At 45.1% G+C, this 15,899-nt stretch overlaps 2 protein-coding genes across 7 annotated transcripts; both read right to left on the bottom strand.

Annotated features, from left to right (window-relative positions):
- Positions 1-56: 56 nt before the first annotated feature.
- Positions 57-2,014, bottom strand: rpl31 (ribosomal protein L31). 2 transcript variants are annotated; one of them, XM_053885174.1, is made up of 5 exons: positions 1,957-2,014; positions 1,332-1,435; positions 1,117-1,242; positions 229-341; positions 57-147 (listed from the first exon to the last, which is right to left on the bottom strand). In XM_053885174.1, the coding sequence occupies exons 2-5, from the start codon at positions 1,433-1,435 to the stop codon at positions 116-118; spliced, it is 375 nt and encodes a 124-aa protein (XP_053741149.1). In that variant the 5' UTR covers positions 1,957-2,014; the 3' UTR covers positions 57-115. The 2 variants fall into 2 exon arrangements, with proteins under 2 accessions (XP_053741149.1, XP_053741154.1); XM_053885179.1 differs by having other exon boundaries at positions 1,895-1,986.
- A 1,329-nt stretch (positions 2,015-3,343) lies between these two features.
- On the bottom strand, positions 3,344-13,699 carry zc3h13 (zinc finger CCCH-type containing 13). 5 transcript variants are annotated; one of them, XM_053853835.1, is made up of 20 exons: positions 13,562-13,699; positions 11,765-11,938; positions 11,572-11,675; positions 11,390-11,504; positions 11,084-11,195; positions 10,826-10,992; positions 10,615-10,754; positions 10,230-10,430; positions 9,977-10,141; positions 9,580-9,917; positions 9,043-9,492; positions 8,767-8,985; positions 7,833-8,349; positions 7,559-7,755; positions 6,105-7,286; positions 5,422-6,033; positions 5,199-5,342; positions 4,787-4,987; positions 4,545-4,708; positions 3,344-4,459 (listed from the first exon to the last, which is right to left on the bottom strand). In XM_053853835.1, the coding sequence occupies exons 2-20, from the start codon at positions 11,927-11,929 to the stop codon at positions 4,256-4,258; spliced, it is 5,397 nt and encodes a 1,798-aa protein (XP_053709810.1). In that variant the 5' UTR covers positions 11,930-11,938; positions 13,562-13,699; the 3' UTR covers positions 3,344-4,255. The 5 variants fall into 5 exon arrangements, with proteins under 5 accessions (XP_053709810.1, XP_053709809.1, XP_053709811.1 ...); XM_053853834.1 differs by having other exon boundaries at positions 13,482-13,646; XM_053853836.1 differs by lacking the exon at positions 13,562-13,699 and adding an exon at positions 12,554-13,332 and having other exon boundaries at positions 8,911-8,985.
- Between the last annotated feature and the right edge of the window lie 2,200 nt (positions 13,700-15,899).

The raw sequence follows: 15,899 nt of genomic DNA, 5'->3' as shown, positions 1-15,899 counted from the left end.
AGTTGTGCAAATAAATCAATTTTGCAGAAATATTAAAATAACACAATCAGACAAAATACAAGTTGAAACTGTTTTATTGTGTTTATTACACTCTTTCAGGGGAAGGAGGGGAAGTTTAGTTCTCATCCACATTGACTGTCTGAAGACCTTCAAGGAAAGGAAAGCAAAAACATTAATATTTCACACAACCAGGCACCATATGTTCAACACGCGGGAGCAGGGTGTTACCTTTGCAGGAGGTAACGGGGACATATGTGACCAGAGTGTACAATTTGTTGGGAGAGTCTTCGTCCTCGTTGCGCTTCCTGGACAGCCTCACTCGCATCCTGTATGGAACATTTCTGAAAAAGCAAAACCAGAATGTTACACTCATCGGTAGATCGGGGTTTGTGTTTATCCGAACCAGAGTTCAGATTAACTGGCAGGCATTGACAGCCTATGTTTAGCATTGACACCCAAATGTCAACGAGCAAAGAAACAGACACCTTACTCAACTGGCAGCATTATGACAGTGTCACAGGATCCGGTAATATATCCTATATCAAATTGTGATTCCATAAAAGTAATTTAAAAACATATGGTGAAATTATCAATACATTGCAATTATAACAGACAGAAATCAAAGTGGCTCAAAACAGGTGCTCCCTATCGGACAATTGCAAGATCAAAGGTGCAACTGAAATGTCCATTCTTCATTGTCAACTGATTTATGCCACGACAACCAGATAGTCTGTCACTTCCAGGCAAGGTATGACTGACTGAAAGAGCCGAGACTTTTAAAAGATAATACTTGTAGTGGAAGGCAGCAAATGGACCAAAGTACAATTGCTATTTCATGGTAGGTTAGTATTTAACAATTTTAATGTACATTACGACTACATAACAAAGAACATTCTTATAGCTAACCGGATGGATGGATACAGAATAAAGGCTGGGCAAATAAATAATTCTACACATTACATATTGTTAGTTTTTAAAAGATCCCCAAAGACAGCCAAACTAAACAATGCAACACTGCGTACTTTGAATAAGGGCATGTTATTCATCTCAGTTCAATTCTCTCAAACTGCTAATCTGGCGCACGGCCATTAACAATTGTCCACTCATTGTCCTCACCTCACACCCTTGCACCACACAGCCTTGTTGAGGCGAGTGTCAATGCGGACATCAGGGGTTCCCATCTCCTTCATGGCGAACTTGCGGATCTCCTTAATGGCACGGGGCGCTCTCCTCTTGAAACCACTGCAGAGGCCAAAATAGAATTGGTTCTCAAGTTCACAATAATGGTCAAATCGAATGGGACACAGGGTCATTGTTCCTTGGCGACTCACATTCCATGGATGCGCTTGTGGATGTTGATGGTGTACTCTCTGGTCACCACCTCATTGATGGCTGAACGCCCCTTCTTTTTCTCTCCTTTCTTGGTTGGGGCCATCTATCAAAAACATTTGCAGTGAGCATGATGTCAACCCAAAACACTGAAGCCGCATTGACCATTTCTACGTTTCAAGAAGCAGGTGATATAACTCGCAACACCATCGTGCTGGTCCCCTTGAAAACATTTGCAAGGGAAACATCTCTCGCGCGCAGCCAGTGCTGAATACGAATATTACGGCGTCTGAAACACGGACGCTATAATGCCGACTTAAACTAGGTAACCAAGAATACCAGCGTGTGTGTGTATATATATATATATATGTATTTGGTATACATTATTATTCGAGACACGAAAATTAGTTTAAAACGGCCAAGCAATACAACAAACGACTTCAACGTTACGCTACCAATCGTCAATACAGAGTAGCTAAGTAGTCACGTTTTCAGCCCCAAAACACCCAAATGTAGTCCACCAGGCCACTATGTGTATTTCTAATCTACATTTAACACCGATTACCTCTTTATACAGCGCGGATGGCGATAGATTGTAGAAAAAGTGCTGGGACAACAGCCACTCACATTAGCTCTTCGCTGCAGCGGAAGTCAAAAGGACGGAAGTGAGGCAGAGCGTCGTTGGTGAAGGAATTAGGTCCGTCACAATATGAAGACCGTCAGCCATGCACCAGTGAGAAGTGGTTCCGCCCCATAAAGGAATTTTGTAATCATAATTGCATTATAGTTACTGGATAATCGGCTTTATATTGGCCGACGGCAACAGTTTCTGTACTGCATTGACTGATGTGGTTTCACAAATAATGCAACACAGTTCATTCAAGTGAAAACTCCACTGGTATTATCCATAAACTGAGCATCAGACCAGCGTTTCCTTTAGTGTGATGCGAGGCTACACCGTGCTTCACAAGTCAATGTGCCTCTTACAACTCTACCACTTCTATCACTGCTTCCTGTCCCCCAGCAAGCGTCAGTGCAGACCTCACTTATGTCCTACACCGCTACCAGTTCACTCTTGCTGGTGTATGGAATGAGCCCTCTCTGTTGTTTCCACCTGAACTGCTCTTACATCCTTACAGACCTTAATGTCTGTCCATAACTCAGGATGATGGACCCCACATACGTCAAGTCATATCTGTCAATCTTGCTCCTCCCTCTCAAATCACACATATATTTTCTCTCTTCTGACAATAATCCCGCTTCACCTCAACAACAAATCACTATATCATCAGGAAACATCCTCTCTAACCTCTTCTACAAATATAGTTCAGGTGATTTTTAAGATTAAATTAAAATAAATAATAGTCGCAGATAAACAAAATAAATATTCCTTTTATTGTAGCAATGGCTGCATCACACTGTTCTTATGCTGCTTGTAATTAAATGAATAAAAGATCCTCTTCCTATGACTCGGCTGCATCTCTGTCGGACTTTCTCCCGGAGTGGAGAGACCTGTGTGGTCCTCTTTCTCTGCGGATGGACAGAACATTACGCACAGGTTATGAGCTTCAGTTCTGTCTCCGACCTCCCATGTGCGACGGGGTGCACAGCACAGTGGCCCCGCTCTCATCAGGAACAGGTGTGGGAACAAGAGATAATCTGAAAAAGCAGGCAGCTTCAAAAATCTCGCCAGGGCAGTGCAGGCAGGCGTTTCACTCACCGTAAACAAGAGGGTTATAGGTAGTCACCGATGCCTACCCAGGTGGCGAGCCAATCAATTGAAGCCTCAGGCCGAGGCCAGTGCCTTGATGTGGATTAGCACATATTCATAGAACTGCAGTTACATCAGGTAACCCAGATATTTTCCTTGAGCTCTTTTGAACTCTGACCTAATAATTTCCATTTCTCAACTTAGTTATAGCATATATTTAAGTGGGAACCTGCCACACCATTGTGTGTATGATTTTTAGAGCCATTTCCAGAAAGAGGGTGCGTTTCACAAATGATCAAAAGCTTTGAAACATTCTTGCTTTATTTACTAGATTTTTTTGGTAAGATGTTTATAGAACCATTTCCCCTTAGATAGATCAAATGTTTATTGAGTAAAAAAGATACAGCAAAATATTTTGATCGCGAATTGTATTATTCACAAGCACATGGTTCAAGTGACATATGGTTTCTGTTCTTTATTTAGAGTAAAAACTTAACCTAAATCAACTGCCTTCAAGCAATATTCTGAAAAAAAGTACAACTGACTGTTGGGCTTATTTCACACATAAAATAAAGGTAACATTTTACCGTTACCCACACAAGAATTGACAGTCCTAAACATCTGGGATCGTCCAGATATGGAATATAACAGAAGTAAATGAAACATGTGCATGTTCAGTGACACACTTTTGTACTGACGGTACCTTTTGACTCGTGATTGAACGACAGAGCAAATTAACTTTTCTGCTCCGCACATGAAAAGTCACTGCTGTGACACTGGAGCTGGTTTGTTCAGTCAGGTTTAACAGTTCTGAGCTTTACCTGTGAGACTTACACAAACTAAGACAACATTAATAGAATGCGCAATGGCAGGAGTTGTCAGCACAATGATGAACATGAAGTTAGTGTGGCATGGAGGAAAACCTCATCTGGCATGAGACTCACCACCAAATAGAAAAACTAGTCATGAAACACTTTAATACACAACCAATGCAAATGTTAAGAAAGTGATGGACAGGTCATAAAGAACATTCTAACATTTTTTTTTCTCTACTTGTGCATTCATATTACACACATCTGTTGGCTGGCAGCTCCAGTAGTCTTATGGCACAGCACATACTGGTCACAACAAAAAGTGTTTAAAAAACAAAACAAAAACAAAAACATGAATTTGTTCCCAAAGGTCTCATGCCAATATCAACATATAAAGAGACACTCAGGACACACACACTTCAGGAGGAGCAGCCTCCAGCACGCTGTCGCCACCTGCTGCAGCTACTTCCACTGCAGGATCGGAGCTACTGTCAGTCCTCTCAGGGGCAGATGCCTGACCTGTTAGAGTTCTTCTGAAAAGGCGCATGCTCATTTGCAGCAGCTCAGTGTCCACGACAGGAGTGGCAGGATATTGCTTAGTTAGGCCCTGACAAGATTGAGAGACATATTAGAACATTTCTGCAGGTGTCAGATCTCAGTTAGAAACAACAAAACAAAAAACTGGTAGTCACCTTCTCATTCCTCAAAAGCTGTCGGCGGATGGCGAAATCCCTGCGAGCACACAGGGCTTTACAACAAGGTCCCAAGTTCCTCAGTAGTCCTGCCCGCTCCACTCGTCTGTTCAAAGCTGCCATGTTCAAGGCCCCCAAGTCGTGTTCAAACATTTTGTCAACGTCTGAAAAAGTCCAAACTTAGCATGAAGACATGAAACAACGACTCAACAGGCAGCAGTTGACAAGAAGAAAATCGACACCTTTGGGGTCATCGAACTCAGACTTGCAAACTTCCTTCACTCGCTCCATAAGTTTAGGTCCTGCCAGCCGCTTCGAGACTCCGGCTCGAAGGAGAACAGCACCTGGAGTAAAGCGCAGCAGTGCTGCCCCTGCTGCTCGGGGTTCCTGCTTCTGTTTGGGCATCAGACTGGGCCAGTCCACATCAATGACATCCAAAGGCCCTGTGAGAAGTACAGTTCATAAGCAATATTGTTTTTGGCAGATGCATCTTCTTGACAAATTGAAGCTTACAGGAGTGATCACATTCAATGAATCATAATTCTGAACGTCAATGTCAAACTCCACGTCACACAACGTGGCGGCAAAAATAAATAAACAAAAATCTGTCTGAAAAGTTCAGCAACAATTAAAGCCAGGCATATTTCTTGATACCTGTAACTTTCTCATCATCTTGTTGGTCTTCTTTTTTCTGACTGTCTGCCAGAATCTCATCCAGCTCGCCATCACTGATGGGTTCATACTCCTCTCCGACTGAAGCCATTGAATGAGAGTCATCGTCTTTCCCATCGTCGTCTCCTAAGGAGCAGACTAGCTGTTAGCATCTGAACAGAATGCGCAAAAGCAACATCTGGCAGTGGAATTTCCATTTGCTTACCGTCAATGCTGTCAGTCTTCTCCAGCTCACGTTGCTCAAGCGCCAGATGACAGCTGTTGCTGGGTTTCTCAGACTCTGATGGGCTAAACGCTTCTCTTGGAAGCAGCGGCTCATACTCGCCGCGGTCCTGTCTCATCATGTCCCCTCGCCCCCCAGGCCGAGCATCTCCAAGAGGTTCCGTCATCATTCTGTCCCTCTCTCTGTCTCCTCCACGCTCACCTCTGCCATCTCTTTCCCGCTCATGCAGAAGTCCATCTGGCAGTAGACGTTCTCTATCCCGGATGTCCCGGTCCCTGAGAAGGGGTTCACGCCCTGGACGCATGAGCAAGGGCTCTCGCACCCTACCAGGCCAGTCTCGAGGTTCAGATTCCCAGTCTCTCTGTTGTTGCAAGGGCTGTGGGTGGAGGAGAGCTTGCTGCTGCTGCTGCTGCTGTTGTTGTTGTTGTTGTTGTTGTGGACGATGTTCTTTACGATCGCGCTCCCGGTCATACTGTTCCCTGTCTCGTTCACGCTCCCGACTATCATAAGACCCAGCGCGAGACTGGGACCTCCCCTGTCGCTCAGAGTCAGGTGAACTCCGCCTGGAACTATGACTGCGTGAATCCTGCCGGTCTGTGGGAATTGTACGACAAAGTTAGTGATGTCAATTGATGAAAACAATTGTATTATTTAGATGTGCTAACCTGAGGAGGTGCTGCGGCTCGGCTCTCCGCGTCGTAATTGGTCAATCCTGGACTTCCTTTCAGCTCCCACAGGTTCTGACAAACCAGGCCGGTCCCTCTCCCTCTCTCGTTCTCTGTCCCTAGAGTTGGTGGCCTGGAGTCGTCCCCTGCGGGACCTGGGACCCTGTAGTTCCTCTCGGTGAGCAGACTCATTGGACGGTGAACGAGGGCGTCTGGAGGAGGTGCGGCTCTGGTTGCTTCCCATACTACTGCTGCGTACCTGGTCAGGAGGTGGTTTGCGCAGGAGTGGCTGTGACATCAATGGCTGCGGAGTTAGAGTCTGCATCAACATGGGAGGGTCCTGAGACAGTAGAGGGGCAATTGACGGGGCGTTACATCTCTCTCTGTCTCTCCCCGTCCTCAGCGCCCCACCTCTCCTCGGAGGATCAGTTTGACCTCGATCTGTTGAAAGTGTTGGCTCAGGTAGTCCACGATCAGTGACTTCTTCATCTGACCAATCACTGAAGGTGTCCATTTTTGACAGAGGGGAGGGGTCTGTGTTACTGCGGTGATCTGTCCTCAATGCGGGCGGTGGCGTGCGAGGACCTCTTTTCCGCTTGTTGAGCATCTGATGGGGTGAAGCCTCTTCCTCAGAGACATCCGACTCACCTCTGGACCGTTTCCTCTTTCGCTCAACAGCCTTCTTTTTGGTTACCTTCCTGGGAGAGAGCAGCGGAGGAGTTTCTGGAGCAGAACCAATGAGCGGCTCTGGATTGAAGCGATCTGCAACGGCAGCAACACTTTTGCCTCCAATGTTCTCCTCCTCTTTGCGTCCCTTCTTTAAGCCCTTCCTCTGAATCTTCACTTTCTTTTTGCCCTCATCCTGGGATCCAGGAATGTCTCTGTCATCACAGCTCGTCTGTGCAGTGGCAGGACTGGAGTCCCGAGGCTCTCTGCCTCGACTCCGAAAGTCCGATGCCTCTGGTGGTGGTTCTCCTCGTCTGTCACTTCCTCGGCTCCTTTCATTCCGAGGCTCTGGTTCTTCGTGTCGACTGCGCACATCTCTCTTGTCTCCAGTGTTTCTGCGCTCTTCCTCTTTCCAGTGACTTGACTTGTCGTCTGAGGTTGTCCCCCCAGTCGGAGAACGCAACAGAGGTTCCTGAGGACGGACCACTTGACTGAGAAGACGATGTTTGTCTCCACCTGAAGATAATATTAAAACAATGCTCATTGCAATACTATACATGTAATTATCAGTAATAACATAAATGTGACAAAATCACTTTTGCACAGGGTGGTAGGGCAAACTTTCCAAATGTGTAAAGCTGTCTGACTCTATTGTTTTTGGTCAGCAACGCAAAAGACCGCCACAAGTCACAAAAATCACAATCAAATCAAGCGGATTGGATTTTGAGTATGAACAAGTAGCTGTGTATCCCCAACTAAAGTGTGTCCTTTCAAAAAGAGTTTCCTACTGTCAGATGAAGGCAGACACACTGGGCTGGGGAGGAGGGGTTGGGGGTGGAGCTTGGCCAACCCTCGGCCAGCTGGACGCTCACTTTTCTCTTCTGTGCTGTTGTAGCCGTCGCTGTCTGCAGGACTGAGGTCCCGGGTTCCTCGCCTTGGAGACGCTCGTGGACTTGGGCTGCTCTCTAGACGCCGCCTCTTACGACTGCAATAAGAACTAAGCTTAGCTCTTTGAAAACCTGGTGATAATTCTGTATGGAACACTGGGACAAAGAGTCTTGCCTGGTTTTGCGATCATCTCGTGCGTCCCGCAATGTTCGATCATCTCGAGTATCATCTCGCCTCTCCCGACGCTCATCCCTCCCGCGCTCTCTCTCCCTCTCTTCCCATTCCCGCTGCCGCTCCCTTTCCCGTTGCTCTCGCTCTCTTTGTTCTTTACGCTCTCGCTCCCGCTCCCTCTCCTCCCGTTCCCTCTCTCTTTCCCTCTCCTCTCGTTCCCTTTCCCTCTCTTCACGCTCCCTTTCCCTCTCTCGTTCCTCCCTCTCCCGCTCCCGCTCCTCCCTTTCCCGCTCTCTTTCTCTGATGCGCTCACGCTCTGCCTCCCTTTCTTTCTCTCGTTCTCTTTCCCTATCCCTGTCTTTCTCTTTCTCCCGTTCTCGTTCTCTGTCCCTGTCTCGGTCACGGCCTCTTTCATCCCGTCTCTCATCGCTCCTGTCCAGCCTGCGTTCATCTCGCCTCCCGTCCCTCTCAGACTCCTCCGACCTCCTCTGGTGTCGATTTGGGGATGATACTCTTTGATCTGGATCAAATGAGAAAAAAAAAAACCACTTCACCCTTAATCAATCAAGATTACGTACTTCCACTCATTGACACTGGGAGGGTCCCAATGACCCCATATTGCTTCAGAGTTATACAAATTATATACATCTTGTTCTACACCACTCAATCATAATGTTGTAATCGAAAGTAATATTCGGTTCAGGTAGAGCACCGAAGACCATCACCTAAAACATAAGCATTTACATACAAGTGTACTCATTTGCATTTTTGCATAAAGTTTCATCTCTGTGACAATGACCCTACTTAAAACAGGAAATCCTGCTCTCCTTGGTGATTTCTTTAAATTCACATTTGATATGCGAGTCACATTTTAGAACTGTATCTTGATAAGGACTTCACCAGTGATTGTTAATCACATCACTATTTCAGATCATACCTCTTTCCCGATTATCTCTGCGCTCCCGATCACTATGCCCGCCTCTTCTGTCATAGGAAGAGTCTCGAGCCTGTTCACCTCTACGCTCTCCTTCATAGCGATCGCGGTCTATGCCCCGATCTGAGGCATCTGCGCTTCGCTCACGTGTGTTACTGCTCCGTGACTCCCAGTTGTCATGGCCACTATCCATTTGGGAACCTCTGGAATTTCTGCTGGAGCCTGAAAAACAAGTCAAGTTACTGACTCTGTTGGAATCGGCACGTTGAAGGAGCAAACCTTTTTCTGATGCTTCAGTGGCTCTGCCTCTTCCCCGTCCATTCCTTTCAGTTCGTCCTCCATCTTCACGTCCTTGGCTTCTACCATATGATCTTTCATCCTGTGGTGGCTCTTCCTTCCTGTGAGCATCCAGCCTCTCTCTTTCCCTGTCTCTCTCCTTCTCTCGTTCTTTATCCTTCTCCCTCTCCTTTTCTCGCTCCCTGTCACGATCACGACGCTCTAATGATTCTTGGCTGGAGCGGTTGTCTGTTGACCTACTCTCTCTGGACTCCTTGGCGTCCCTGTTATCTCTATGGTCACGTGATTCACGAGTTGTTTCTCTTCCTCGTTCCCTGCGGTCACGTGCCTCCCTGTGGTCACGGTCGTCGCGGCTGTCTCGGGATGAAACTTGCTCAGAGTCATAGTTGCGATCATCACGCACGCTGTCCTTCTCACGCTTCCCACGGATTTCTGTTACAAAATGAGATATAATGTGGCCACAAATACCAAAATAATACTCAGCAATAAATGAGGGTCAGAGATGGGTAAAAAACATACCATCTCTCCGTTCATATCTGGAGCGCTCTAGAGGACTCCTTTCTCGATCTCCCCGACTCCTCTCACGATCCCTGGAGCGTCGACGGACAGGACTAGACTTATCCGATCGGCGATGTGGTGAAGAAGTGTCATGTGAGGCAGCTGGTGACCGTGAACGCCGAGGGCTCAGTGGAGATGAGTTGGAAGCAGTGGGTGGAGCACTGCGATGATAGACTGGAGAACAGGAGCGGCGCCTGACAGGGGACGGCGAGTGCTGTTGAGTCGAGGAGCCAGATGATGGGGAGCGGTGGTGTGAAGAGGAAGAGGTCTGTCGCTGTTGGGCAGGTGGTGATGGAGACCTTGAAGAGCAAATGGCTGAGTAAATTCTATGACACAAACACAATATACAACACCTCACCTGCATGGGGAAGAGGCTGGCGCACTATTCTTGCGCAGAATTTTAGGGGAGCTGGATTTCTTCTTCAGGGTTGGAGACAAGCCCCGCGAGGGGGATGATGTGCTCTCTGAGCATTCATCTGTTGTCAGTGTGCGCTTGGCTTTGTGGGAACTGTCTGATCGGTCCCTATACCATCAAAACAACAAGCCAAATTTAATAATTTGCTCCGGTCTTTAAAAGGTAAACTAAGTAATAAAATATCCCTCAAACAAACCTGCGTTTCTCCTTTTTCTCTTTGTGTTTCTCAGTATCTCGTCCACGATCTTTCCCCTCTTTCAGTTTTTCTTCAGTCTTCTCTTTGTTTTTGTGCTTCCCCTTGTGTTTCTTTCCAACTACGGGGATGTCAAGAGGGACTGGAGGAGGAGGACTGGGGGTTCTGGGACCCTTCTTCTTGCTGTGGCTTCCTTTTGAAGCTCTGCAGACAAACGTGGAAGAGAATGCCATCAGATCCATTATACGTGGTGAATTTAAAAGATGTATCTCATTTAATGATTTCAAAAAACTGCTGTGGTGACAGTTACAGATGTGCAATGGTTTCTACATGTGACCTTACCCTGATGACTTGCCGAGACAAATACGTAATGCTATCTCAATTTTACCTGGTAGTTTCAGCAACAGGGGATGAAATTGCCACCTTCTTCTCTTTTTTACTAGAACCTTGTCCTTTGGCTCCGCCTTTGTGTTTTGGGGAGGTGGGCTTTTTGGGTGAATCTTTGCAGCTCGGCTGCTCGGGGGAGGGCTGTAAGAGAGGTGTGCAGATTAAAATGTGGACTACAGCCCACCTTAACTTCACAGCAGTTTGGTGCTTACTTTAGAGGGGGCAGTTGTTCTCGTCTTGCCGCCTGTTTCCTCTTTTTTGATGACAATGTCCTCCCGCTTGTCCAGATTCTCCTGCTCTAGTTTCATAAGTTCACGTTGGATCTTCTGACGCTTCATTTCAAGAGACAACTCGTAATCGTAGTCACCAATATCAGAGTCTGAAAACAAACACAGTAGTAGCCTTGATGACAATGGTGTCATGACTGAAATGTCTTTAAACCAGCAGAAGCAAAGACCAGACATCCTCACCTTCTCTATTTGTCTCCCACTCTGTGGGCTCTTCGTCACTGCCTGGGGTTCTCTCCTTCGTAATTTTAATGTCCTCCTTTTCTCTATGGCGACTTCTGGAGGAATCTCTCTGCTGCAAAAAGACAGGAACATGCATTTGGCTCAACGTCTCTATTTTTTTGAGCATGAAATAGAAATACCAAATTCATTATGCTTTTGAAGCTCTCCTTGAGCGGCGTCATACATTGTAAACCAAGCATGACGATAGGAGTGAACTAGTGTAAAGGCATAATCATAGACAGAATGGCAATATTAGAGATCACTCACTCTCGCTGTGGGGGAAGTGGGCTCGTCCAAGTCTCGCTTCAAGTTTTCTGGTTCAACATCCTGTCTTTTATTCTTCATCCTCTCCCGCAGATCACCTGTGGGTCTCTCTGCTGACCTGCTCCAATTATACAGACAATAGTGAAGTGCTTCCACACAGGTTTGGAAGTGAGATTTGCTCTTACCGACTGAAGTTGAATCCTTTGCCGCGCGGCTGAGCTCCATGGGTGTAGCGACAAGTATTTCCGTAACTGCAATTTCCGGTCTTCAGCCAATTTCTGCAATGACTCTGGATGACAAAAAAAAACAAACGACATAATTTGAGTCGTGTTGAAGAACACAACCAATCAAAAAAGGCACTAGTGAGTGTGGCCATACATCTGCAGCATTACTCCCAGTACTTGGCCCAAGTCGTTCAAACACACTCGGTCGACGAGAAGGGGCTGCGGGGTTGGCGGTGCTGCTGCTGGTTGTGGTGCTGCTGCTACTGTCAGATATGGTTTTTGAATTCTCCACTGTTACTTTCCGCCGAATCTTGGACATTCTGCAAGACTAGAAATGTGACACAGTAACTGAGTTTGACAAATGGCATTGGAAATATGGAGTCTTTTAGACAATTCCCATTTATTTTGGTGGGAGACATTGGTGTTGTGTAGATAATTTATTACTTGATATGAAATCTTGTAATTCACTTACCCATCTTTATTATATGCAAGTCGCCTGGTGGCTCACAACCAAAAATGCTTGGTCAAGAGCCCGAGGGTACACTTGTTTTCACACTTGTTTGTATTGATATTTATTCTTGGTTTCAATTTAACGTCACATTATTGAAGCTACAGAAATGACATCTGAATAGAGCAAGAATTAATAAACCAAAGTGAAGCAATACACTTCAAAAATGGAACTTCAAAATTAATTTGAGTACACTTTCACTGCATTCAATATGCTCTATGTACCAAAGCAGTAAAATCCTTATTTTTGACCACTTTTCCGATTGACAGACCTTTTTCTTGCGTCTGATGCGTCTCTACATTGATGTGTAAGTAGATCAACCACAAAACCCAGTGCAGTGACGAACCACTGTCAAGATTTGTTGGATACAAGGATACACCATAACTACACCATGATGAAAGACATCAATCTTGGTGTTACCCTTCGAGCACCTACCTGGTACCACAGCCTGCCTCTCGGTTGGCACTCAAACCAAGCACAGTGCCACGCTCCAGATGCATTTTTAGATACATAAGGCATTTTACTGGAGTAAATGACAGAAATGACTCCTACTTGCTTTTCACACCTTTCAATGATTTCTCACATAATTATCATTTCTTATCGGGGATACAACATATTTGACATCCTGATGAAGACAGGACTTGAACAATGAAATATAAGAATGAGTGAATCGTCTTTTGTGTTAAGATAGTATGAACTTTCATTGGAAATAAAAAGCCAAATTGACTTTGATCTGCACTCTTTCACTCAATCAATCGCTTTGTTTAACCAGTGCAAGCTGGACAGCCATTATAACCATAATATAGTAGCTATAAAAGCCGAAAAAACGCCTTAGTCGCGCTGCTCTTCGTTTCGGTGTTGGTGCAGCTTGTTCAATCGCGTTATATTCTTCCGATCTCTGTTCTACCGCTGTGATACATCAGTGAGAAATACAGGGCTGGCAAATGTTCAAAAGACACAAAACATGAGAACTTCGCACGGTACGAACATGTACACTATAACAAAACAAAGTATACACACTTTGGTGTGGATGTTTAGGACACGAAACTGACACAGTCTCGGTGTTTCATGTGTAGCCGTATGTGCAGTTTATTCGGGTCCTCTCATTTTAACACTGCACTATAACTGGAGGCGCCAGCTTATACACAACACAAACAATATCGGAGGTTTCAGTTATACGCCATTCGGTTCATGGTCTTCAAATCCCGTTATGCTATGCAACGTATCCGTTTGTAGACAAGCAAAAACCGCCTCAATGGTGAAGCTCGGTTCCAAAAACATCGCTGTGCTCTCGCGCGGCCTGGAAGTAGCTTCCACTAGCATGCATGCTAACACCCCGCAGCCGAAAACAAGGTAGCCTTACCCAAGGTACACATTCGCTGTCGCATCTATTTTTGTCCGTTGAATGGAATTACTGTTTATTGAAAAAAGATGCACACTCACAATTTAAACAAAAAGGCAGAAACTGCCCGGTTTCACAGTCATGTCTGCGCGTCAGTCTTCTTCACCTGGAGCATTAGGAAGGGGCTACATTGCTGTGCGCCCTCTGCTGTTCAGCTACCTCACTGTTTTATAGCCCACTCATTTCACCATATTTATTAGCTTCGCCAAGGAGTACAGGACTGTCTCAGGAAATTAGAATATTGTGATAAAGTTCTTTATTTTCTGTAGTGCATTAAAAAAAACAAAAATTCAATTACAAATGGATTCATTACAAATCAACTGAAATATATTATTTTAATATTGCTGATTATGGCTCACAGCTTAAGAGAACTCAAAAAGCCTGTCTCAAAATATTAGAATATTTCCTCAGACCAAGTAAAAAAAATATGACAGCAAAACAAAATCAATCATTTGAAAATGTCCATGAATGCACTCATTGCACTCATAGCTCATTTGCATTGCTGGTGTCTTTCAGCTTCTTCTTCACAATACCCCACAAATTCTCAATGGGGTTCAGGTCAGGGAAATTGGCTGGCCAATCCAGGACAGTAATGCCATGGTCAGTACACCAGTTACTGGTGGTTTTGGCACTGCGGGCAGGTGCCAGATCATGCTGGAAAATGAAATCATCTCCATAGAGCTTTTTTTTTTTTAACCATTATTTAACTAATAAAAGGCTTGCAATATTTCAGTTGTATTTGTAATGAATCCAGAATGTATGCCATTTTTGTTTTCTCCTCCAACTTCATCACAATATTCAAATTTTCTGAGACAGTCCTGTATGTTTTCGATGGCGTTGGTTTGTCTGTCTGTATTAAAAATACCTTTAAGGACAGATTTGTGAAATGGGACAAGCAGGAAAATATTGCTTTCTTGTTACAGATTGGCATTTGATCCAGCATTTTTACAACAAAAATATTTGCATTTTCAATACAAATGGTCAAGTATTATCTGTTATACTTTTATTGAAGATTCAAGCACAGAGACAATACAGACGTCCAGGTTCGCAGATGATACACACCACACGAGGGCTTATCAAAACCACACTGAGCAGAGTGACCTTCCTGCTTTTACGTCGCTCAGCGCTTAGACTTAATCTGCTCACGTGAGCCTTGTGAAAAGGAGGCGTTGAGTGGATGTCACTCCTGCCCAGATGGCGTGCACTTCACAGTTCTTGGTTCTTCCACCAAGTCAAGGTTACACAGGGAGTCCGTCTGCAAATGTGTCAGTATCTCTTCATAATCTGAGCAGCGACTGAATGTGCACAATGTAATGGATGGGTGGAGGAAACTGGAACAAACAATGTGGTCCCTTTTTAACTTTAACATCACTCTCACACGTCAGAATGTAACCTTGCACACACTATAGAGCAAATACATGGACCTGCTTGGGAGAAGTGTTCCCCAAATGATGACATGACAACCACAAGACAAGTGCTCTCATGGCTCTCAACTGAGGATCATCTCACCTGGCCAAGACCTGCCGTCCAACAGCAAAGGTCCTGTTTGCTCCGGCCTTTACTGAGACAATCTACCAATTCATTCGGCCAGAGACTTGTGTATTCACAGAAAAGTGTGTGAGCTCCTTTATCAAGCAGAAATCAGCACCAGCATTTCAGAAAAACTCAGACAGACGAGTGAACTGCTGTACAGCTCATGTGTGCAACGGTGAGGGGAGTGAGGCTCAGTGCAAAGACTGCAAAGAACTTTTTCTCACTTTGTTTTGCTTGTCGGCAGCATACTAACGTTAAAGACATACACAAAGCACAGAAACAACACAGTCAACACTGGAGAAACAAAGAAAAAAAATATTAAAAAAGAAAATACAACGGTAATGTTCAGAAAAGACCAAATAACACAAAAATGACTGTGAGTCCAAGGCCAGCACTGTAGATCCAAACAGCAGTGGGCAGGAAAGTACATCCACGAAGATGCTGTCTAGTGTTGTCACAGCAAGAGACCAGCCTTGGGGCGTGAGCTGGAACTAGCTCATCATCCCATACGTTCAAAATACATGCATAGCTTATGCTCAAACTCAGAGAGACTCAGGGATAAGTCTGAATACTCTCCCAAAGCCGAGTCTGTTACTGAAAAACCACTTGGCTGCATTTTCAAAACTTCTCTTAGTAGCTATTGGTCATTCTGTAAATATAAAAAAATATAAAAAGTCGAAATATTTCACATCAGATGTCTAGCAGAAACTGTGAAACACACATTGTGACTTCAAAGAGGAGAAGAAGCAGTTCATGAGTGTCTTTGTTCTTTTACTGAAGAGGCTGTGAAAAAGTGAAGGTCACAGCACCAGTAGGGCTGACAAACTTTGGAACTCAGGCTCCCAC

This window comes from Synchiropus splendidus, chromosome 1, assembly GCF_027744825.2.
Source record: "Synchiropus splendidus isolate RoL2022-P1 chromosome 1, RoL_Sspl_1.0, whole genome shotgun sequence".
NCBI lineage: Eukaryota > Metazoa > Chordata > Actinopteri > Syngnathiformes > Callionymidae > Synchiropus > Synchiropus splendidus.
This window is presented reverse-complemented; position numbering and strand designations above follow the sequence as displayed.

Bases quoted from the DNA above. Each gene is read 5' to 3' on its own strand.
- rpl31 (XM_053885174.1), bottom strand. From the start codon at position 1,435: ATGGCCCCAACCAAGAAAGGAGAGAAAAAGAAGGGGCGTTCAGCCATC. The intron at 1,243-1,331 runs GTGAGTCGCCAA...TGGCCTCTGCAG, and splicing joins CACAAGCGCATCCATGGAAT to TGGTTTCAAGAGGAGAGCGC. The intron at 148-228 runs GTAACACCCTGC...CTTTCCTTGAAG, and splicing joins CCCCGTTACCTCCTGCAAAG to GTCTTCAGACAGTCAATGTG.
- zc3h13 (XM_053853832.1), bottom strand. From the start codon at position 12,637: ATGCCTTATGTATCTAAAAATGCATCTGGAGCGTGGCACTGTGCTTGG. The intron at 10,993-11,083 runs GTGAGGATGTCT...GTTTGTTTTCAG, and splicing joins GTGGGAGACAAATAGAGAAG to ACTCTGATATTGGTGACTAC. The intron at 7,756-7,832 runs GCAAGACTCTTT...TTCTTATTGCAG, and splicing joins CGAGATGATCGCAAAACCAG to TCGTAAGAGGCGGCGTCTAG.